The sequence below is a fragment of the Platichthys flesus genome, chromosome 20 (genome assembly GCF_949316205.1).
Source record: "Platichthys flesus chromosome 20, fPlaFle2.1, whole genome shotgun sequence".
Classification (NCBI taxonomy): Eukaryota; Metazoa; Chordata; class Actinopteri; order Pleuronectiformes; family Pleuronectidae; genus Platichthys; species Platichthys flesus.
The window spans coordinates 11,827,035-11,851,041 of NC_084964.1; the positions used below are offsets into that span (position 1 = coordinate 11,827,035).

The 24,007-nt window shown below is 43.9% G+C and overlaps 2 protein-coding genes across 2 annotated transcripts; both read left to right on the forward strand.

Annotated features, from left to right (window-relative positions):
* Positions 1-1,467: 1,467 nt before the first annotated feature.
* LOC133975968 (transient receptor potential cation channel subfamily M member 4-like) lies at positions 1,468-15,135 on the forward strand. The gene is made up of 28 exons (XM_062414016.1): positions 1,468-1,835; positions 3,270-3,328; positions 3,445-3,622; positions 3,919-4,099; positions 5,098-5,267; positions 5,493-5,670; positions 6,055-6,119; positions 6,208-6,438; positions 8,235-8,337; positions 8,415-8,536; positions 8,727-9,020; positions 9,139-9,240; positions 9,552-9,680; positions 9,879-10,008; positions 10,165-10,310; positions 10,468-10,580; positions 10,702-10,818; positions 10,970-11,019; positions 11,386-11,621; positions 11,731-11,846; positions 12,240-12,372; positions 12,466-12,640; positions 12,785-12,950; positions 13,034-13,215; positions 13,407-13,539; positions 13,622-13,694; positions 14,306-14,399; positions 14,530-15,135. The coding sequence occupies exons 1-28, from the start codon at positions 1,785-1,787 to the stop codon at positions 14,559-14,561; spliced, it is 3,759 nt and encodes a 1,252-aa protein (XP_062270000.1). The 5' UTR covers positions 1,468-1,784; the 3' UTR covers positions 14,562-15,135.
* Positions 15,136-17,136: 2,001 nt separating this feature from the next.
* LOC133975987 (cilia- and flagella-associated protein 251-like) lies at positions 17,137-21,658 on the forward strand. Its single transcript, XM_062414048.1, has 6 exons — positions 17,137-18,293; positions 19,895-19,995; positions 20,118-20,189; positions 20,280-20,334; positions 20,425-20,461; positions 21,181-21,658. The coding sequence occupies exons 1-6, from the start codon at positions 17,447-17,449 to the stop codon at positions 21,200-21,202; spliced, it is 1,134 nt and encodes a 377-aa protein (XP_062270032.1). The 5' UTR covers positions 17,137-17,446; the 3' UTR covers positions 21,203-21,658.
* Positions 21,659-24,007: the final 2,349 nt, after the last annotated feature.

Sequence of the window (24,007 nt, forward strand, 5' to 3'; positions counted from 1 at the left end):
TGTCCCAGTACTGAAGATCATCCCGTTTCATTCAGAGGACGATCGTCTGGGTCTGGATCCACTGAAACACAAGTACTAAACCACATAGAAATTTGGTTGTAAACACAGACCTGCTTGTGTTATGTATCGTATTATACTGTAACTCCCGGAACTTGATTTGATTTCCTGAGCGTTTACAAAAGGTTTGTGGGCCCAACTGTGACTTCCACCCTCTTTCTCATCGACAGCATGGCGCCAAGGTTACGTCCACGACGCACACCTCAGCGTGGCTGCCACCTCGGGACGTGCCAGCTCCACAACCTGGCCAACACGTTGTACACCTTCAGCAAAACCAACGGTAAAGAAGAATCGAAGAAGGCCAACGACCCGCAGGGATTCGGCAGATAGGACCGAGAGGAAATATAATGGACTGAGGAGGTGGAGAGTTCGCAACAGAGTCTACAACCAAAATATATCTCTTTATGTTCTCACTGACTGGTACTTATATGCGTGTGAAAAAGGCCTTACTATAAAATATCTCTTTTAATATATGAATTCTTCATTATTTAAACATATTGTACAATCATTATTTAATATAAATTAGTATTGTGGGGTTATAGTTTTTATGTGCTTGGATTTACCTGCACAGGGCTTATAGTGGACCCTAAAACAATAATCGCAACTTTTGGATCACATATCAGAAGTTATATTGGCCCTGCACGGTATGTTTGTGATTTGATATCTTATGTTGAAAAAATGTCTTCATGAAAAGGAAAAATAAATGAAAATGTACAAAAATTATCCTGTTCATTGCACTCGAGGTGCGAAGCTCATTGAGGCGTTCGGTAATCCAGGCTTTGCGCTGTGATATTTTTAGGTAGCCATGACAGCAGGAAACACACAAGTCTCCATGTGTCAGTTCGGCAACAGTTGTGTCACTTCTTATGACAAGTAGAAATTTAAAAGCAATAGTAATCAAGCACTTTTCAGTTGAAGAGAGTTGTGTTTTTCGAGTGAAAAAAGAGACTCGAAATTAGTCTACATGTATATATTATATAAATATTTATTCTTTATGTTGTCCATGGTGTATATTTTGTAAATAGTCTCTATATTTTCCATTTAATTGCATATTTTAGTCTATTTTATACTTTGACATGGTCTCTTGGCTTCCTCATTCTGAATATCAGCTGCTGTGCATTTATTTGGGGTCGTTAAAGTTGATCTATCTATCTCACTATTTAAATCTATCTATCTACCACCTACCTACTTTCCTCCTTCCTACCTTCCTACATACCTATCCTACTTCCTGCCTTACTTCCTTCCTACATATCTATCCTACTTCCTGCCTTCCTTCCTTCCTACCCTCCTACCTTCCTTCCTTCCTACCCTCCTACCTTCCCACCTACATACCTATCACCCTTATCTCGTGTTAAAATCTGAAGCCCATGAAACGTGTATCCTCGGGAGGGGGGGTCCAGCTCTCTCCACAGGAAGCAGGTAGGATCACCCTGTGGCTTGGACGTGGCCTCACCTTTCCTCCCCCTTTTGAAGGGAGGCTTTGACAACTCGTCTGCCTGACTCTCGAACCACACCCTCACCTGTGCGGCGCTGTGTGCCATGCTCCGGTGTCTCTGGCTGCAGGAAGACAAATGCAGTCTCCTTAGATAAACTACACGTCCAGCGCTAGCTAAGCTCCGAACACGAGCCTTCTCCCCGGAGGAACATGACCAGGAAGGAGCCCTGAAGTCTTCTCCTCCCTCTCTGAGACCAACAACTGCAGCAAAGGAAGGAGAACAAACAACAACATGAGGGACACACAAGAAGAAGAAGGAGGAGAGGGGCCCGTAAAGGACCAGGTGGGTTTCAAACTTTCCATTCATGTTGAATTCCGAGACGTCTGGGCAGAGAACATTCTAGGGAATAAAAAAAAAAAAAGTGGAAGTTCGTCTCTGTGGTCGTGAGTGACGACGAACACACACACAGACAGACAGACAGACAGACACACACTGACACTAACTCACAGTTTAGTGTGTTGCACAAGTGTGTAAATATACGTGTCGCTCCTCTGTGATAAAGCTCGTGTCTGGTCGGTCGTTGACGCCGCACAGCTGTTGGGGTTCATGGTCAAACGGCGGAAGTGAAGCTAGCGTTAGCATCGCTGCGGAGAAACTTGTACAGCCGCAAGCGTTTTCTGACGTACGAGTCGATTCACGGAGACTTCAGCGCAACTTTCTGCGACATGCTGCGTTTCTCTACGTTCCATTTCACCTGCTGCACTCTGTTAGAAACTCTGAAAACTTCACTCAAAACTTTTCCTTGTAACGTGCAGGGGGAAATGTAGGATTAATAATATCAGGATAAATTAGATCTTTGACTAGAAGACTAGAATTTAGCTCTCATTTCAATCAACTGCTTTATTTATTTATTTGTTTGTTTGTTTATTCGCCCTTCTTTAATTCTCTCCCTAATAAAGATGGGTAGGACATTTTCTTAACATTTCATTCGTTTATTTATTCATTTTTAGCCTTTGTAATTTTTTCCCAATATATTGCAAAGAAATTACTTGAAACTATTTATTTATCTATTTTAAATTTGTTTATTTATTTACTTTCTTCCTTCTTCCCCGAATAACGCAAAGGAAATTACCTTAAGAAATTTATTTATTATGGTTTACGTTTATACCCACAAGGCTTTTACTATTTATACTTTAGGTTAATATATCATATTATTTATACTTAGTTAAAGTTAACAATTTCCCTTTCCATATAATATCGCACACCCGAATCTAAAAAATAAAACACAACGTAAAAGTCGCAGTTTCACTAACAACATAATTATGGTAACATGATTATCCCTTTCAAAACAGTAGTCAGAGGATTCATCTATTTAAGATAACTATATCATTTTAAATTGTTTGTGTGCATTTACAGTGTCCATTTGATTTCAGAGTTGTGAAGAGAGTCAGTGTGTCAGTAGGCAGGTTTGTGGTGGTCCTGCAGACCGAAGATACCTACGTGCCCTCACACACGCATGTCCACGCACACACACATGCACACAAGATGATACTGCAGCACCATGTCAGAAGTCACACTCGGGTGTTTAGGCTCAGCGTAACTCACCAGCCCATCATCTGGTATTTCACAAAGCCAAAGTCAAGATTTCTCATTTGAACAGAATCTCCAACACTCTTATTTCCAGTCATACAAGGTCAGGGTCAGAAATCAATGTCTTGAAATCGTGACAGGCTGCACGTACAACTCAGTTTACTAACCCGCTGACTTTGTTTTCAGAGTTGGATCCCCAAAATCATAAAGAAGAGAGTGTGCTCCACCTTCGTAGAGGATTCCAGGTACTGTGAACTTTGCCCAGCACATTTCTTCTTTGATAATAATGTCTCTCTGATCCCTGTGCTGATGCATCACAAGATTTCTACCAGTCGCTGTATTACCTTCTCACCTTTCTCAGTAAAGAGGCCCTTTGCCAGTGCGGGGATAAGAGAGACGCCCACGGCTCTTTGGCTCTCGGGGACTTCTTCGGCACGGCAATCGTCAACCACTGGGACAGCGCCCAGCACTCGTCTGAGTACCCGACGGATGCCTTTGGAGAGCTGCAGTTTTCAGGAGCCAGCAAGAGACATAGCTATGTGGGTGACATTCTCCGCAGGGTTCATTAAACACTTAATTCCTACTGTCTAAGCGTTTATCATTAAATCAGTAGTGGTTGATTTAAAGACAACTGCTTCTAAGAGCTAAACAAATAAAAGAGCTGTGGTGGTTAACCTTTAACCTGCTGCCACGCAAACACCATTCACTGAGATCACTTATCTCTACTGAGAAGCTCTGTTGGAGACACCTTTAGCGTGATATTGTACTAACAGGATCAAAACCCTTAATTTAACCTTAAGTGTGTCTTTTGGCTCATGTTCCTATTCTCTCTCAGTTCCTACGCATGTCATGGGACACCCCTCCGTCTATGGTCTACACCCTGATGACGACCCACTGGGGCCTGCCACCGCCCAATCTGGTGGTGTCTGTAGTGGGCGGCGAGGGAAGGACAAAGGTGAAAACGTGGGTACGGGAGGTCCTGAGGCAGGGACTGGTGAAAGCCTCACAAAGCACAGGTAAACGCACAGTGAAAGCAAAGTAACTAAATCAACACCTCACACCCTGCTCCAGCAGTGGAACAGAGGTTGAAATCCAGTTAACAGTGTTGTCGAACCCAAGTGGGCTGTTTACTTTAACTTGATTTATATCAGTGAAGCTTCAACTTGTAGAGCAGTTTGTCAGGGTTGAGCTTATTTTGCCTTGATTTAATCGAATTGTTCCCCTTGAAGTAATTGTTATAACTGATTTAGAATCTTTTTTGTGTGATTAGTTGTTTTAAGAGATAAAAATGTTCTGAATGTTTTTATTTGAGTGTTTTGGGTTTGTACCATTGCCCTTGGGCTTGTGATCTTCACTGGAACTTCTCATGATTTAAATCCCCTGAAATATGTCCACATGTCTCAGAAATTGACAAATATATAGTAATGAATCAACGCTTTCTTGAAATTCACGGAACTGACTCATTGACCTTATAACAGGAAGAATCGAGCTGTTACAGACTGCAGCACCATTAAACTTCACGGCTCCCTGGTGTGCGATCCTAATTTAGTCACACAATGGCTGTTTCCGGCTACTGTGCCAAAGACAGGTGGCACACTGTGATCCTCATCATCTAAGGTCACTTCAAGTAGCTGTTCTCGCTGTGGCCGCGGATCAAAACAAAAACATTCGGGGGAACACATGAACTCAAGGGACACGACTCTGGTTAACACTCAGCTATTTGAAGACATGAAAGAACTGGACATAGAAGTGATGAAAGCGTAGGTGCAAATACATTACCTAAGAACAAATCTCTCACGCGCACAAGTATCGGTTCCCTAAATGTTTTTTCATCAAGATCCATCAATTATTTTCCTGGGAAATCTGTGAAAATGTCCCATAATGTTAATAAAAGTGATAAAATATCCTGGATGTGTTGCCTGATCCTGATTCCTGAAGTTTTCGTGGTGACCCATCCGGTAGTATTTTAAATTATATGTTATTACACAAGTTCTCCCCCCCCCCCCCCCGACAGGAGCATGGATCCTGACGTCCGGCATGCGTGAAGGAGTGGGGAGATGTGTCGGGGAGGCGGTGAGGGATCACGCCACCGCAGCCTCGTCCGTCTCCCTCAGCAAGGTGGTGGCGCTGGGCATCACTCCCTGGGGCCTGGTGCACAACCGGGAGCAGCTGGTCGACCCTCAGGTTTTTTTTTTTTTTTAAACACACTGTTTTACCCTCTAAGAAAAGATCTTTCAAATTCTCATCGTTTTAGTTTTAGGGGAATAACTTTAATTTATGCATATATTTATACTTACCATAATCTTTAATTGTTAAAGTAAAATCAAGGTATATATTCTCCATCTGGATGACCTGGAGTCCTGGAGAAAGTGTGCACTAATCCACTTTGGGATTCTTCTTTCTTTGCAGGGCAGCTTCCCTGCTAAGTACCAAGTCCAGAATACGACCCGTGACTCCCCTTGCTTGGACAACAACTACCAGGCCTTTCTGCTGGTAGACGACGGGAGCGTGGGACGCAGAGGAGGTGATACAGTGTTCAGGGCCAAACTGGAGGACTACATCTCCCACCAGCGTACAGGCATCTGGGGTGAGAGTCATACAAACCCATCCACTCTCCAATTATGAAATAAGGAAGTAGGTGTAAACATTTCGGCTTTTGTTATAGATTTCTGGTAGAACTGGATGTTCCAGCTATTTGAGCCTCTTGCGCGGATCTCTCTTCAATGCATACGATCCTCTGTAATCCACAGGATGCATGCCACTGCACGCCACTGCATGAGTTTGAGACCTGTCAAACCAAGCAGAGATTTGTCTTAAAGATTCAACAGTCACTTCTTTCTGTGTCTGTGCTGGCCCTCTAGCCTTGTGTTGCTTGAGAAATATGCAGTTTGATTATTCCAAGTTTGCATTAAAAGAAATAATTTAAAGATGCACTATATGAGTTTGTAAAAGAATGCTTGTGTCTCTGCAGGCAGCGGCACCATTGACATCCCCGTGCTTTGTATGCTGGTGTCTGGGGAGGCGAGCATGCTGAAGGTACAGTCTTAATGATCAAATTAGTTATAACGTTAATTTATTAATACTGATACTATTTATTCTAATGTATTTTTCTTACTCCTGTCAGAGAGTGGATCTCTCTCTGAAAAACGACATGCCCTGGCTGGTGCTGGCCGGCTCAGGAGGTTTGGCCGACTTCCTGAACGACGTGTTGGAACTGTCGTCGGCGCCCGTGGTACAGTCCTCCAACGAGGGGGATGGTGAGGCGGCTTCCAGCGTGGACCTGAAAGACCGGGTGGCTGAAAGGGTTAAAAAGTATTTCCCTTCCGAGGTGGAGACGGACAAACTTGTCGAGCGAGTAAGATCCATTTACCAAGACGTGTGGGATTATCATGCGGTTACTGACACACAGAATAGGAAAAGGGATTTCCAAGGGACTTCTTTCCCTCGTATATTCATGAGCTGGTGTGTTGTTGGTTTGTTCGGGCTTTGTTCCCTTCAAATTATATTTACGGTCTCCGAGGTTTTTAAATGTTCTAAGTTACAGTTTGATCTGTTTCAAGGCTTACATTTTTACGCCGGGTTCACACCGGACGCGGAAGCGACGCCGAAGCGACGCTGTTATCAGCCTGCAGTAAAAACAGCTTTTAATAATTTTTTTCAAGCATATTCTTACTTGTTGCTCCAAAATTAACTGCAACAGCGTCCTAACGTGTCATTTTATGTTTTGTTTTTATACAACTCTCTCTTTTTATCTTTATGACTGCTTGTGTGGCTGTAGTGGATGGGCAGAGGGGACATTTAATAATGTGGTCGGTAAAAGTGGTAAAATTAAAACTCCTGGACAACAGAAGGTGAATACAAAGTATGGGATGCATATTTGATCAATTACATCATATCAAATATGTCGTCAATATCGTTTAAAATCATTTTCAGTGTGTTTCCTGTCGCTTCCACGTCTGGTGTGAACCCGGCGTTATGATCTCAACAACCATTCTTCCACATCCCCTTAGGGCAAGCTCACATTTGAATCTCTACTGCTCCAAGAAGAAAAGTATTGCCCTGTGCACCTCAGGCTCCTCACAAACTCCTGTTTTCAGTTTGTCCCACATTCCTGAAAAGCATTCCTAGATTTGACTCATTTCTCCTTGCCTCTCCACAGTCAACTCAATCCTAAGAGGCAGTTTGTGTTCAGGTTAAGTGTTATTTTTATGACACAAACGTCTGAAATAGATTGTAATTAAAGTTTCTAGCCAACAACATTTATTCAAGTATATTTGTGTGATCTCCAGAGGACATGAGTCATCAAAATCCCCAAAATGCACTAGAAATCTGACTCAGATTACCAATCTCCTATTTCAAGATTGCAGTTTTATAAGCAGCAAGTGTCTCTGCTCAGTATTTTTCAATGAAAGTAGTGAGGTGTTGAGAAAGAATGGTCTACATTCCAGAAGATAAACATATATTATACATTAATTTAGCAGCGGCAGCCCACAAAGTCAATAAACAGTATTGATAATAGCAGTAGTATCCTCAAGTTCTTAGCGATACTTTTCTCTAGTACTATATCCAAGTTGTAATTTAAGATGTTTGGGAAAATCACATCAATAATAGAGCTTTGGAGTTACTTTATTTAAAAAACAACAAGGCTGCAATATAGGTCCTCAAACTATGAGCAGTAGGTTAAAGTGACAGTGGCTTTATAGATAGAAGTAAATATATTCAAAGAGTCTGACCTGAGGTGATACACATTTCATCAGGAGAAATGTTCCTTGCTTTAAGCCCTGTAACTATATTTACAGCTGCTGAGCTCATCATTCATTAACTCGTCATTGTCCAAAGCTTTATTAAAACAGTAACTTAATCAGTGTGTAAAATCCAATCGTGTTGTAATTTGGTATCAGGGACTGATTGCAGTCACAGTTTCATGTTGATCCTACTCATTTCTTCTCATTAATCCTGGTCCTTATGTTCAAATGCTCTGATAAGACCTTGAAATGTTTGATATCCTGCTCCCTCAGCATCAGGCCGTACACTCAATGACTATACCCTTTGTACCACCCAGTTTTTTCCTCATCAGTATCTTTTTCCCCAAACATATTGTCCTCATTTCAAATGTTGTGTTTTTTCTGTCTCCTTATTCTGTCTTCTCAGGCTCTGAGTATCTACCAGAACAGACAATTGATAACGATCTACGACGGGGAGCAGGAGGCCCCAAATGACTTCGACACGGTCCTGCTCAAAGCATTAGTCGGAGGTAAATAGACCTAACTCGTATTTTAAAATGGTTTAAATGGCACAAGTCATTATTTGTCTGTGTGTGGTGTTTTTCAGCCAGTAAGCACCGTGCGTCAGTGGATGGCAACCCTTACAATGAGGAGCTGAAGCTCGCAGTCACATGGAACAGGGTCGACATTGCCAAGAGCGAACTCTTCAATGGAGACATACAGTGGAGGGTGAGAGTTGGGGGGGGGGGGGGGGGGGGGGGCATCAGATGACACACTCAGAGAAATACGATCGCTCTAAAGTAGACGCAGTAGTTTAGCGCATATTTGATCAAATCCATTACTTTTCTTGATGCTGTCGATATTTCAATTGGCCCTGTATTTAAACCTGCCCGATAATCAATTAACTTCACCCAATCAGTATGAAGACTTGGAAGAATCCATGACAGACGCCCTGATCAATGACAAGCCTCAGTTTGTGCGTCTTTTCGTTGAAAATGGCCTCAACATCACGGACTACCTAACCTACGGCCGCCTGGAGGGCCTGTACCGATCGGTGGCAGATGGCACGCGCCTTTACTACCTGCTGCAGCAGCAACTCGTGGAGCGGCAAGGAAATGCAGCTCCTGTTTCTACCCCGTCGAGTGAGCAGGCCTCGCCCTCAAAATTGTACAAGATGAAGAGGGGGCAAGGGACGGAGATCAGCCTTTTTGAGGTTCTTCTTTATAGCTTTTTTCACCCCTCTAGTTTAACTGAAATTGAATTGGTAATAACTTGAAAGCATCTCGGGTTTAACTTGTCATTGTAACTTGGGAACCCCCCTTTTGTCTCAGGTGTCAGGAGTCCTGGAGCTGTTGCTGGGTGACGTCTGCCAGCTGTTCTACTTCGAAGCTTTGGGATTAGAACAGAACACTTCCAAGAGGACGGCAGTCAGGGTACGCTCTGCCTACGAATATACATACATACACTCAGTGGCCATTTTATTCAATCTAAAACAATCCAATTCAACAACTCAGCCATAAAACCTTTGATGCTATCAGAGAGGTTTTTTCCTCTTATAACAATAACAACACAACGAAAATGTTTGTAAAATTAGATTTTATTGCTAAGTTCTTGAGATGGATTGCTTTTAGATTTAGTCCACCGGGTGTATCTCAAAGTAAATCCATTCTGCTCACCAGTGTCACTGTTCCCTTATCACCTTCGACTCAATGTCCTCTAAGTGAATCTTTCTCCTTCCTCCCAGCGCGTCAGTAAGCTGCTGCGTAGAGACTGCCAGTATCGGGCTGAACGCTGCCTCTTCCCCTGGGCGTCGCTCTTCATCTGGGCTGTTCTGCAGAATCGCAGCAAGATGGCTATGTTCTTCTGGGAGATGGTACAACTCTGAAATGACACTTACTGAAACCACACATTTGCCCTAAAGATCATTGTGTTTGAACGGACACCCCCCCCCCCCCCTTGTTGGTGCTTACACACTTGTAGCTTGTATGCTCTATGACCATCACAACTGACTCAAATGCAAAACACTGTGGATCCTACCAGTTTATCTGATATCCGTCACTGTTTATGTCAGGCGGGGGAGTCGGTGCTGACCGCTCTGAGCGGCTGTAAAATCCTGAGAGAACTTTCCAAGCTGGAGACTGAGACGGAGAACAAGGTCTCCATGAAAGAGTTGGCCAAGAGTTTTGAGAACCTGGCACATGGTGAGACCTCAAATGTGTCCTCTACTAAAGCTCCATTAAACAGCGACTGATTTAAAAAAAAAAATAATAATAATGTTTCGGAAATAATGCACTTCCATTATGTTTCACATCCATTCAGTCACTTTTGTGTTATGTGTTCTCTTCCCCGCCCCTCAGACGTCTTCAGCTCTTGCTATCGGAGCAATGAGAGTCGCTCGTTCACTCTGCTGATCAGGAAGTCTCCTGTTTGGGGGGGTACGACCTGCCTCCAGATGGGCATGGGCGCTGACGCTCGTCTTTTCTTCAGCAACGACGGAGTACAGGTTCGTTTTCTGATGAACATATTGAAGACAACAGTGGAACAAGTCGATGCTTGTTCGCCATTTAACCACGTCTATTAATGCTCGGCCGTTTGTTTATGTTTATGTTTTGTGAGTTATAGTTATCATACATAAATTATAAATACATCTCCTTCTCCAGTCTCTGTTGACGCAGATCTGGTGGGGTGACATGAAGAGGAACACTGAGGTGTGGAAGCTGGTTCTCACGTTCTTCTGCCCATTCCTCTGCTACACCAACTTAATCTCCTTTAGGTAACGTCCACGTGTACCACACTATGATTTTTTTCACAACACCAGTGTGAGGATATAGATTTCCACACACAAAAACACCTGTTCTGTAGTGTTATCTCTTTGTTAAAACTTTGCAACATAGGAATCCTGAGGACCATCAGCTAGAGGAGGAGGGCAAGCCTAACGAGGATGGACCAGGACGGGACAGCGACAGCCTCTACGGCACCACCGTCTTCTCCTTTTCCGACATCAAGCACATGTAATAATAATCCCACTTGCACGACTCAGGGGTTTTCTATAGATCATCAGCTGTATCAAGGAGCAGGGTTTGGATTTACAGCTTTGAATGAGAACCACTGCTTTGTATGTGTTGTTGTGATTCCTTAAAAAATGTGTTGTTGTTTCACCAGTGAAGCTGCCTCACAAGATGAAACCACTCCGAGGACAGGACACCTCAAAGGTGGGTCCAGGACGTCTAACGCAGGATTAGCACGTACACGTTACATTAGCGCTTGATGGTGAACGTCATTACGAAAGGTTCCTGCTCAGGACGCACAACATAGCCGGCTTTTCATGCTAGTCTCAATGCAATGCTGAAGGGATTCACAGAGTAAATAAAATACCAGGTACCTCTGCCTCCTCCATCCAGACTCGTTTTTATGTTGGATGTCAGGCAGGACCTTCATTTGCATTGATTTTGATTGATTGATAAGTTAACAATCAGCGTTTTCCGTTGTTGCCACACGCTCTGAGAAAGAAAGGATTTCATTCCGCTGTTCTGACTGTGATCAACCACTAATCCAATGTCCACCGACCTTCCTCACAGGCATACCTCAGACTCCCAGGCCAAAGCGCCCTTTTATCGTGTCGAGATGGCGCCAGTTCTGGTTCGCACCCGTCACCTCGTTTCTGGGCAATGTCCTGATGTACTTCCTCTTCCTCCTGCTTTTCGCCTACGTGCTGCTGGTGGACTTCAACCCCCCTCCGCCCGTTGGTCCGGCCGCCAGCGAGTACGTGCTGTACTTCTGGGTGTTTACCATCGTGTGTGAGGAGATCCGAGAGGTGCGTTCGAAGAGTGAGAGTGAAACTAAAACAGTGTGTGATCTATTAAACAGAACATGACTTAAGTTTTAAGAAACTGATCTTTTCAGTCTGTGTTTTCTTCTCCAAGACTTTCTTAGGCGGGGCGATGAGTTGGCGCCAGAGGATGAGAGTGTACATCCAGGATATTTGGAACAAGTGTGACCTCACCGCCATCTTTCTCTTCATCATTGGACTAATCTGCAGGTGTGATGACGCACAGAACATGAATATTGTGTTTCACCCCTGTCCCTGTTTCTCTGTCTGTTTGCTAGCTAGTAGGATTATTCAAAAAATAGTTTTACAAATTGCAACCAAACTTGGAAGAAGGATGTGGTGTGGGTCAGGGAAGAATCCATTAAATTCTGGTGTTCGGGGAGTGGGTCCCGGATTTTTTCTTTTTTCTGTCCTTAACATTTTGAGGTTGATTTTTTATTTTTTCTTCAACAATTTCCTTGTTTACTAATATACTGTATATTAAGATGATGGGTAAGACATGGAAAAGCCTCTCTGCATTCGAAATATGCACATGTTATTTTACAAACTGGCCACTGGGTGTCGCTGTTACCACAGTTTATTTGCCTCACTCTGTGCCTTTAGGATGTTCCCCTGGTCATATGGATATGGCCGGCAATTCCTATGTGTGGATTACATGGTGTTCACCCTCCGCCTCATTCACATCTTTGCCATCCACAAACAGCTGGGGCCCAAAATCATCATTCTCGGCAAGATGGTGAGAAGATGCCTTCAAGCTGACATGCTAATATGTCTAAATTCAATATGGCAACTCAAGGACAACCAAAGAATACTGTTTTCTCCCCTCCAGATGAAGGATGTCTTCTTCTTCCTCTTCTTCCTGGGGGTTTGGGTCATGGCATATGGAGTAGCCAACCAGGCTCTGCTGTATTCCTACGACCCGAGCCTGGATCGCATCTTCCGCCAGGTTTTCTACAGGCCATATTTGCACATCTTTGGGCAGATCCCTGTGGAAGAGATGGACGGTAAATCTGTTTGTGTGTGCATGGTGCAAATAGAAGGGAAATGAATTGTAATGGTTTCAAACCAGTGGTAGAATACTGCAGTTTTCGTTTATATTATTTGATGTATTTTTATAAGATTGAGTGTCTTTTTTGTGTCTGTTTCAGTTGGGAAGCAGTGGGACATACCCTGCACACACAATGCGACATTGATCAAGGGCGGTGCTGAGCCCTGCAGGCTGATGTACAGTAACTGGCTGGTGGTGATTCTGCTCGTCGTTTACCTGCTCGTCACCAACATCCTGCTCATCAACCTGCTCATCGCCATGTTCAGGTAAAAGGACGAGGAGACGGGTGTCAATCAATCTGTCTATATGTGAGCAACCCTCATAGTCACTCTGTTTTGTGTTCACTCAGCTACACCTTCAACAAGGTGCAGGGGAACAGCGACATCTACTGGAAGTTCCAGCGCTACAACCTGATTGTTCAGTATCACTCCCGTCCCTCGCTGGCGCCTCCCTTCATCATCATCTCTCACATCAATCTGTTTATCAAGAGGATAATCCGCAAGGTGCCCTCCATCAAGATCCGCCATTTTGGTCAGTGCTACAATAGATATCTTCAAGATAATATAGTAAATTTATTACACATTAATTGTTGATTTGAAACCAGTGATACAAACTTAATATTTCTGCAACAGCCAGGATTTACTGGCTTGGTTCAGGAAGCACTGTGGTTGAACTGAGCTGAACAAATCTGATGTTAAAACCTGGATCTCTCTTTCTCTCAGTGCTGCAGCTACGAGGGAAAGTTGCGAACAGGCTGATGACCTGGGAAACCATTCAGAAGGAGGACTTCCTCACCGCCCAGACCAAGATCCAGAAGAGCAGCGACTCCGAGAGGCTCAAACGGATGTCGGCCAAGTGAGTGCACCTTCTTACACCTTCCCACACGTGAGCAGTGAAATGCGTATTCTGTTACTGAGGTGAGAGTCTCCTTCTGCAGAGTGGATGGCGTGATGAAGCACCTGACTGACACCAGAGACGTTGACCACAGGCTAAGGGCTCTGGAGAACGAGGTACATGTTATTACTCTTTTGCCATTCGTCGTCATACATATAAAGGGGGGGGTTCAGTTTCCTGCCCAAGGCAGTTAGGCATGCGGATAAGGGTAGACAGGGATTGAACTACCGACCATCTTGATAAAGGACGGTAGCAGCATAAATCTCTGCCTGGTTGACTGACGTCGCTCAGTGGATGGCGGCACCCCACCTGAAAACTACTTCTCCAACCAGGGAAGGGCTCTCCCACCCATGACCTTACTATCACCATCCGCAACCCTGTGGTAGCCCCCACCCAGACCGCAAGGAACCTGATGGTTTAGAAATTGCAGTTTAGTAAATGGTTTTGTATTTATATTGAGCTTTTCTAGTCTTGATGACCACTCAAAGCTCTTTACAGTACAGTTTTACATTCACCCATCCACACACACATTCATACAGTGCATCTATTCGCAGCACTTTGTTATTTTATGGGGGGGCCATTCAGGGTTCAGCATCTTGCCCAAGGACACTTCGGCATGCAGACGGGTCAGACCGGGGATCGAACCGCCAACCTAAAGGTTGGGGGACGACCACTCTACCTCTCAGTCACATCCGCCCGCTAAGTGATTCTTTTTATTTTATTTCAGATGGAGTATTGCTCCAACGCTCTCAGCTGGATTGTGGACACGTTGGCTCAAAGCAGCACGTTCAAACCTCATCGTCCTCCACCTACACAAAGAGGTACCTCCAAATTCCAGAGCATGCCTTCACCCAGCTCTCTGCAAGTTGTTTAGTCATGTGTGTGTTTGCTGCCCCCTCCCCACCCCCCCCCTCCTTGAAGATGCATGATTTTGCTTCTTTCTCTGCACAGATGTGTTCGCTCCTTCTGCCAGTTCCACCTGATTCGGCCTGGCCGGTGCGTTCGCTTGCTTCAACTCTGGACTCATTTAGCAAAGATTCTCAGTGGTTCTTGCCTGAAAGAGAGAGAGAGAGGGATGTCCTCGCTTCCTGTTACAGTACCTGGTTAATGGAAAAGGTTACGTTTTAATGTGAAATTCATCGCACTCTAATGCCAAAGTCAAGTGCATGTATTTATAATGTGGTAGGAAATATTTTATGTATTTAATTTGACATTGGTGGTAAAGCTTTATTGCTTATTCAGTTTTTAAGGTTTTTATAGAGTTTTGTATCATTACAGGGAAATTAATCACACTGTTTACAGGGGCACATTGTACTATGTTTGTATTTAGTTATTGGTGATTTTATTCCTTAATAATAACTGTTGAAATCACATGTTGTGTTTCTTTATGTCTTTCTTTTCTCGGCAAACGCTCATGTGATCCATGATGAATGACATTGTTCAGATGAGCGGTTTCCCAGAATTTCCAAAGACAGATTTCTCTGTTTTTTAGCGCAGTGTTTACGTTTTTCTGCATTTGTGATCATGTTCAATAAAATGTAAGTACAGTGTACGTCACGTGATTTCTTTAGCAATTCTATAACATGTTACTGAGCTTCAGGCTATGTTTAGCTTTGGATTGAGTTCCATACTTTATACAAAGCAGAGCTAAACCAGCTGTTCGCTCCAGGTGCATTTTTACCAAAGACTTTAGACAGAAATGCTCAATAGAGGTCTGGTGTCAGAACAATGTCAAACAAAGGATAAATGAGGCAGGGACTCGGCTTGATGAAATATTTGCAAACAAGGCCCAAAGTGAAGTGGACGTTGGACGAAGAATCCAATAACACTGAGCCAGACGTGAACTTAAACATGGAGACGAGGTGGTTGGATATAGGAGATATGGACGGAGTGGAAAAGTGCTGCATGGTGCTTAGTTTCAGTCTGCCAGCGCTCGACTGAAGGTCACATAGTGGAGCAGGGCTATTGAAGGAGCCTTTACTCTAAATAGCCGACCGGGCCACCTGTCAGTCGCACAAGCGCCTCACAAACAGACAGAGAGAGAGAGAAGTGGTGTCATCACTTTCTGGCGTTGCACTTCTCTCGTTGCATGACGGCTGCATGTGTAAACTTGCCACCATGTTTTACGTGATCATGTTATGTCGCTGCCGATGACTCTGTGCCTCAGTTTGTTTCACGTGAACGCTCCTCGTTTCACCCATTTCATGCTCCTGACATTAAAGCTCCTTTCTCTTTGTCTCAATCGCAACCCAGGAGTAAAATCCTTCAAGTGTAAAACCATTTCTGTGGAATGTCAGCTGCTCACGCCTGTTCTTCTAGCACACGGCGCAGGGGACAGGGACTCCCATCATCTCTATTTCCTTCTATTTGCATCCATTCCATACATCATGCTGTCAGGCTCTGCTCCGCTTCGGGATTGACGGGCAGATTTCACGCTCGCTGTTGAGTCTGGTCATTTTTTTATTTATTTAAGATTTTATTACCTCACGTTGCATAATATCATATCATATGTACCTTAAGTGAATGCTTTCATTCTAATTGGGTCTGTGTGCAGTAGGCCCTTTGTGGCACATGCTGTCCAGAGTTTCAAGCAGCTTTTACAGTAGATTGAGTTACAGAGGAGTGGGGTGTATGGGTGAACTTTGTGATCCCCAAATATTTTTTTTATGCTGATGCGACAAAAGTTGTTGTTGGTGTGTGATTGCCAACTGATTTTCCTATAGAGTTAATTTACTGTGGAATCAATAGTTATATATTTTTTATTGATTCCACCGAGGAGGCTATGTTTAATTGCAGTTTCTATGAATTTTTAGCAGAATTAGGGGAAAAAATGAAATTTATTGGAAGGATGTCACGCGGGCCAGGAGAGAACCAGTTTCCTTTTGCATGGAGCTGGACAAAGATGTGGATCCAGGAAATGTTTATATCCCTTTCTTTAGCATTGCAATAAACAGTAGATGGCTCATTTTCAATGACTTCCCAGGGTATAATTTATGGAGCTTGATTTAAAAAAAAAAAACATATTTAGGGGAGTGTGGACAATGTGCTGCAGCGTGATTGAATTTAAGGGAACTTTTGTGCCTTGGCGCAAATATGAGTCATTCTGGTGTATTCACTCAGCCAAGGTCTGCAAGCTTTCACAAAAAAAACCCCAAATAGATTTACTTGAAACTTGGTGGAAAGATGCAGATGCATGGATGCTCAACACTGCAAGTTTTCTTTCACAGTTTTTCTTAGGGAATAATTCATGAGTCTTGATGAAAAGAAATAGATGCGTCAATTAAACAAAAGTAATAAATAACAGACGTGTGGACATTTGCAGGACATGCGTAATCTGTCCCATGACCACACTGCATGCACAATATATTTATATATGTGCTCTATGGACCTACAATTGTTATACGGAAATATTTAATGTCAGCAATTTTAAATGTACCCCTCCCTCTCAACCTCGACCGCCCCCCTTCACCAAATGCCATACGGACCCCCCCCCCCCTCCCCTCTCCAATACACTGTGTTAAAGGCATCAGGAGCATTCTTCCCACACATGTGCCTCTGTCACTCATGCACAAGCAGCCACACAAACATACGCCCCACACCCAGCTGTGTGTTTCCACTGTGTCCTCTGTGTTCACTGGCACCAGACTGGCACTCACTGGTCTGTCGCGGTGAGCACGGCCCTCCTCTCCCCTTCTCTCTGCAGCGTGGACCAAAGACCTCAGATCGTTTCCTGCAGCCCCTTCTTGTTTTCAGTGGACTTTTAGCTTTTTTTTGTTTTGTTTTTTTTGGTGGAAGAACCGGGGTTGGAGACGTTTCTACAGAATCGATTTTTTTCTTTTGCTTCTAAGAGTTGTGTCAATCTTCCAAGATGGCACCGTTGAAGAGTTGGGTACTGGGACTCCTGCTGGTGCTCCTGTGCTCATCCCAGCTGCCACTCTCGGGGGTTGTTAGTGCCCAGAACGTGGCCGAAGCAGAGGCCGACCTCTTTGCCAGAAACGATGAGGTTGTGGCAGAGGAGGGCGACACCACTGAGGGCGATGGTGGTGCTATTGAGGAAGATGAAGAGGTAGAAGGAGAGGAAGGTGAAGAAGAATCAGACGATGAGGAAGAGGAGGCAGCTGAAGGAGAAGAAGATGAAGAGGCTGCAGACGAGGAAGAGGAGGATGATACCGAAGAAGAGGAGGAGGAGGAGGAGGAAGAGGAGGAGGATGATGAAGATGAGGAAGAAGCTGCAGATGAGGAAGAGGAGGATGCTGAAGAGGAGGAGGAAGAGGAGGAGGATGATGATGAAGATGAGGAAGAGGCTGCAGATGAGGAAGAGGAGGCTGCTGAAGAGGAGGAGGGAGATGATAATGATGAGGAGGAGGAGGCTTCAGAAGAGGAGGCTGCTGAAGAGGAGGAGGGGGACGATGATGAGGAGGAGGAGGAGGCTGCTGCTGAAGAGGTAGCAGCTGAAGAGGATGATGATGAGGAGGATGAAGAGGAGGAGGGGGATGATGATGATGAGCAGGAGGAAGAGGCAGCAGCTGAGGAGATAGCAGCTGAGGAGGATGATGACGAGGAGGATGAAGATGAGGAGGATGAAGAGGAGGCCGCAGATGAGGATGTTACAGCAGAAGAAGAGGATGCTGAGGAAGACGAGGCAACCGAAGGAGAGGAGGTAGCTGCGGAAGAGGACGGCGATGATGCTGAGGAGGAAGAGGATGATGATGATGGTATATACACTTTTTTAATTTATCGATTTATTAAACAGATCCCAAGGAGAATGAAACAAAACGAGTCACAAATTTAGTATCAAACGTGACGAGCTGTTATTTTTCTTTGAGTGAACGTTGACTCAAGTATGAAATGAATATCGTGACATGTTCTGAAATTGGAAAAAGGTTTTGAGAAGTTGAAACTTGGTGTTTGAAAATCTAAAAACAGATGAATAATAGATCAAGAGCAAAGGTCCCTGCATCCCTGGATCCTGATCTTCAAAAACTCACGAGAGTCATGAGCTTGCAAATGTGCCTCTGAAGAGTGTGTGTGGCTTAGGCTCAACACTGGAACCACTGACTGCAGCATGTCCGAGAAGTTAAAAAAAAAAAGAGCCGACCTTTCAAAACTCAAGATTCAAAACTTCAGACCCGACGTGCACCAGATTTTTCAGATCATGGTGTGCGAGGTGGAGAACAGGGAGAACAGGGAGGTGATAAAGCAAGGCCTCATAACTTCCTCTGTCGTCAGATTTCCAACTTTCAAAGACCTTCTTTTCAGTTTCTGAATGTGCCGAGTTGTTCATCCCATATACTTGAGTTTTTCCTCTGACGTTGTTAAAGCCACTGTGAGAACAGCGTGTGACAGAGTGACACATATCAGTCCAAAAATAGACCGGTTTATCTGTGTGGTGGCTGCGTGGCACCGGGAAGTATCTCAACCATTCATTCCTTTTGTTGAGCCAATGAAGCTATTTCGGGACAGAAAAGGGTCAAAACATTACAAAGCGTTCGTGCTGTTACTTATAAGAAACACGTGCACAGAGTTTGTCTCACTCGTCCTGATCTGCACATTTTGTCCCCTTGATTTGATCTGACACGTGTCTCGTCCTCGGCGTCACATAATGTTCTGCTGGATCATTACAAAATTGAAGCCGATTCGCCTTTAACATAACCTCACACCAACAACCTGACACCAATAATTTGATCTCATGAGCTCTGCTGTGGGTTTACATGAAGCCGACCGGGAATAGACTTAGATAGACTTGGAAATAGATATTGACATTTAGGAGTTTGAACATAAACCCGTCCATCCATTACCTATACCGCTGGTATAAGCTGAGGGTAAGGGGTGGGTGGGGGTCGGGGGGGTTGGAGCTGATCCCGGCTGCGATTGGGTGAGAGGCGGGGGAACACCCTGGACACCGCCAATCGTGTCGCAGGGGCATCAAACTGGTGATTCACTCTTACATTCCCACTTGGAGACACATTTAGAGTCTCCACATAACCCAACCTCAATCTGCGTGTGTTTGGGAGGAACCCACCCAGACATGAGGGGAACGTGCAGACTCCACACAGACAGGGATTCAAACTAGGAACCTGCTTGCTGTGAGGCAACCACCTTGAACATAAACCCATAATTTAAAATACATTGATCCAGATCCCCAGGATATTTATTATTTTGAAGGACTGTGGCTAGGATACCTACAGAGCAGGGGATGTTTTCAAGAACCTATTTTGGCACTGCGGTTTCCTTTTTGAATCGATATGTACACACTGATACAAGATATCTGCAATAATTGTCCAATATTTAAACGTGTTGACTTTGCTGACTCTAGATGAGCATGAGGACGTCGCAGCAGAGGCCCAGGAGGACGCCGCCTCCGACTTGCTGTATTTCCGCTCTGGCTCTTTGTGCAGCGTGTGCTCCATCTGCCAGGTATAACCAAGAGATGGAAGTACGAGCCTTTCATGCTCCAATTGTACCTGAGGTGATAAACACAACTGTGCACTGTGTGTGTGTGTGTGTGTGTGTGTGTGTGTGTGTGTTTCTCCTGGTAGCACTGCTCCAGTAGCTGCGACAAGTGCCCATGTGAGGAGGGAGACGAGTCGGACCACTGCGAGCACTGTCAGGTAAGTTCCTCAGAAATAACCTACCACACTTCATCATGACCACGACCCCCCCCCCCCCCCCCCCCGGTGCTCACACTGTTTGTCCTGCAGGGATGCTCGTCCTGCTACCTCTGCCCCATCCTGTGCGACACCGTTTGCTCTCCAGGTAAACACCGGCAGTTATTAGTAAAATATAGTGCACCCACCAGTGTTTGTGAGATTCTTATCGAGGTATTAATATCTGTGTGTATTGCAGGCGGCCTTGTGGACGAGCTGACTGGGTCCCTCTTTCAGTGAGTCTCCGCATTTTCTCACATCTCACGTTTAGGAACACAACAGCGGCAGAGGCCTGTGCTGTGGAACAGGTTCACCGATCACTCACCAATCGGAGCACGCCGTCATTCCTACGGGATCCTGACAGGGACAAAACACTTTACGATAAAGGGCAAATAGATTATAGTCCGATTTTTCACTATGATTTAAATTCAGAGATTCTAACAAACAGAGGGTATCACTCTGATTAAATTCATGACAAATACTATGGCTTTGTTTTGTGATTGAAGGGATTTTATTAGATTCTGACAGGTTTTACTCTGACGCAGTTGATCAGGAAAAATGTTCCACCCTCGGTTTCCCATATATATGAATCAACATTTGGACCAGTGGAACCAGTTTAACCGTGCGTGCACTCCCTCTAATCTTAACTAGAGTGTTCTAATTAATTATGTCACAATAAAACTCCTGACAAGTCACTCATCTGTCACTAAGACTTAATATACATCAGCATTCACTCCTGCCATATTCAGGACTTAACTAATTGCTTTGATTTTGTTCCTCATTCTCATCAACTCCGTCTATTTTTACACACACGTGCTCACAGCCCATGAGAACCAGATTTTTTGTATGGATTATACGTGGGGACTGGTTTTAGTGAAGTACGCTGCTGTTGATTCCTGGTGCAGGCCTCAGGTCAGCACACACTCTGACTCTGCTCTGACCTTTATTCCTGCAGGACCTTTTCCTCTCTTCTTTGAGCAACCCTGAGACCAGCCCCCTTTAGCATCCTCCTGTGGTCACAAGAGGTACGGCGACCAGGATCGGCGCTGTCTGGCTGTACGCCCCGAATCGGACGGCTCACGTTAAAGTTTTTTTATTAAAAGCTGCAAGAGTAATTTAGTAGAATTTGATTTAATGACCTGAATTTGTGTGTATTTTCAATGCAAAATACAGTATTTCTATAAGGCTATGATTTATTCATATGTTTTTTTGTAGGAGCGTTAATGTAAAACAACTTTAGCTGAGCAAGAACAATTTGTGGGCCTGTCTTGTGGCGGGAGTCTGAATTGACACACTAAATAGATGAAAATGAATGTAAATATAAAAGAATATGAAACTTCTCAGGATACCTCATATGACTTTGCAACATGTTACGATACAATTTTATATTTCATGCTGCTGTGACTCTCACTTGATAATAAATTTCAATTTAATTTGTAGTTTTTATTAATGTGCATGTATTCACAAGTATGGATCACCTTATCGCAATAACTGTAACTCCTTTATAAATGCATCTTCTCAGCTGTTTAAATAAAGTTGTGTATTTTGTTTCAGCCTGTGGAATATATGTTTTTTAACAGGGCCAGTGCACGTGACTCACATCCACTGACACCTCCATCAGGTGTTGACGGGGGAGAATGAGTTCAGTTGCTCGGAACAACACGGGCTAATGGTTGCCGTTCCTGCTGGATGGTTTTCAGGCGCGGCTCTGTGCGGCGCCAAGATAAACTTTGCTTCCCGGTGACTTGGCAAGATTAGGAGGCCGTGGTCAGACCCGGTGCTGACACAAGGTTCTCTCCACAACTCATCAAATAAAAGTGAATTAACCTGCGGCAGCCGGGTTGCACATAACGTAAAAAAAATTAACAAAATGTACACATGTAAAAAGTGAGTAAAATTCCATTTAAATCGTCTGAATATTTTAAGTGATATAAAATAAAGCACATGAACATGACACTCATGAACATATGAGTTCTTTTTCATGACATGTTAAACCTTAAGATGACTGAATACCAGGCGGCCTCTGCCTTTTGTTGATTGGAATTTTCTTATGTCTTCTCAGTCATTTAATACACTCCACTCCATATAAATAGCTGCGCTCGGGGCTATGTGCTGCAATTCCCTGAGTAAACAGGTGTTTGAGTGTGTGTGTGTGTGTTTTACTGATGTTTTGGGCGCCTCAATCTGTTCACACTGTCACATTATGGGGACTTAACAGTAACTCCCCAGAAAGTGAATCATTGAAATTCAAGCTGAAAACATGTTTTAAGGATTATTCAAGTAGTAACAGGTGTTAAGGTTGTATTAAGTCTCCAGGGAATCAATGTTATGTTCTGTGAAGTGTGTGTGTTTACAATAAACATTGCCAGATAAAGAAACTTGGTTACCCTCCATGGAACGTGACTCTCGCTCTTAAGTGTCAATGTTTTTATTGTAAACTTGCTTTTGTCACTAAAATCCATGTCAATATTAAGTTTAGTCGAATCGGGAGAGTTAACAAATTCTTGGAAAATGTCACTGAAAACGAGTTACAAAATCACATCAGCAATATCACATCGTCAAGATCACACCGTCAAATCGCATTTCAATGTTCTCTCTATTAACTTTTCTATGTGACAAGAGGATGTGAAATTCAATCAAAGTATAATGACACAAACGGCGCTGACACAGGACACACAACCTCACTTAACATTCCTCCAGGTCCCTACAATGGCTGGTATCAGAGAGAAGCTTGAGTGTTAAGCTTCTCCAGTGACAGTTTGCAGAGACACCCATGAACCAAAAGATTAACTTCACCTTTTAAAAAGGAATGTAATGCCATCGGAGAAAATCTCTGTGGTGTGTATAACCTTATCTCTGGATTGTGCTTCCGTGCCTTTTAGTGTATTGTTAAAGTATTTGCAGCAAATGTTTAGAATATTTTTTAAGAGAGTAGACACTTAGCTTTAATCCTTCAGCTTGGCTAATATTCACAAAATGTTATCAAGGGTTTATGTTACTATGTGCAGCTCTAATCCATTATGAATGTTAACATTCACTTTTTGTAAAGATGGATGACATGACTGCTCCCTAAAAGCCAAAGTGTTTGCCACCTGGTGGCTAGCCGCAGTATAGGTCGTAAGTCCCACCTCCCCCATGTTAGTGGACGGGGCATGGGCCAAAAAAAAAAAAGTCAAATTCCACGTCAATTTATTTCTACAGCGTCAATTCAAATTACCATAAAGGATGGTCCAGTGTGACCTTTGCTTGCTTTTGAAACCAAAGCTTTATGTGTCTGTTCCCACCCAGATTAGAGCGAGGAGGAAGGGAAGTAGCGCCGATAGAATCTGGCAACGCAGCTTTTTATTGAAATAATGCTCCAAACGATTTACATTAACAAAGGAATCAAAGAACAAACATGTTACACAAATTTGAAGGGGCAGAGAGTGACGCCAAAACATGAAATGAGTCCCCTGACTCATGGCGTCACACGAAAAACTAACTAACACTGTCTAGCTGATTCCTAAACTAAATCTTTACATAACCAAAAATACAGTCAGAACGCCACCCATAAAGACTGGTGAACTAACAAAGGGAAACTGAGTGGAGTGCACAATGAAATAAGAATATAACCAAACTACACTAAGGCCCCCGCAAGGAACCCTCATACACAAGTCGAGATAATACAGCGAGCGGCACAAGGCAGACTGATCACATCGAACCTCGGCCGCCCCCAGAACATCAGGCACGATTCCTTTTATTCCTTCCGGTCACGAAGACTCGAGTGCCGGATAGGTGGCCGA

Coding starts and splice junctions, on each gene's coding strand:
- LOC133975987 (XM_062414048.1), top strand. CDS start 17,447: ATGGCACCGTTGAAGAGTTGGGTACTGGGACTCCTGCTGGTGCTCCTG. Junction 18,294..19,894: donor GGAAGAGGATGATGATGATG/GTATATACACTT, acceptor TGCTGACTCTAG/ATGAGCATGAGGACGTCGCA. Junction 19,996..20,117: donor GCGTGTGCTCCATCTGCCAG/GTATAACCAAGA, acceptor TTCTCCTGGTAG/CACTGCTCCAGTAGCTGCGA.
- LOC133975968 (XM_062414016.1), top strand. CDS start 1,785: ATGAGGGACACACAAGAAGAAGAAGGAGGAGAGGGGCCCGTAAAGGAC. Junction 9,021..9,138: donor CGGAGATCAGCCTTTTTGAG/GTTCTTCTTTAT, acceptor CTTTTGTCTCAG/GTGTCAGGAGTCCTGGAGCT. Junction 10,009..10,164: donor TTTTGAGAACCTGGCACATG/GTGAGACCTCAA, acceptor CCCGCCCCTCAG/ACGTCTTCAGCTCTTGCTAT.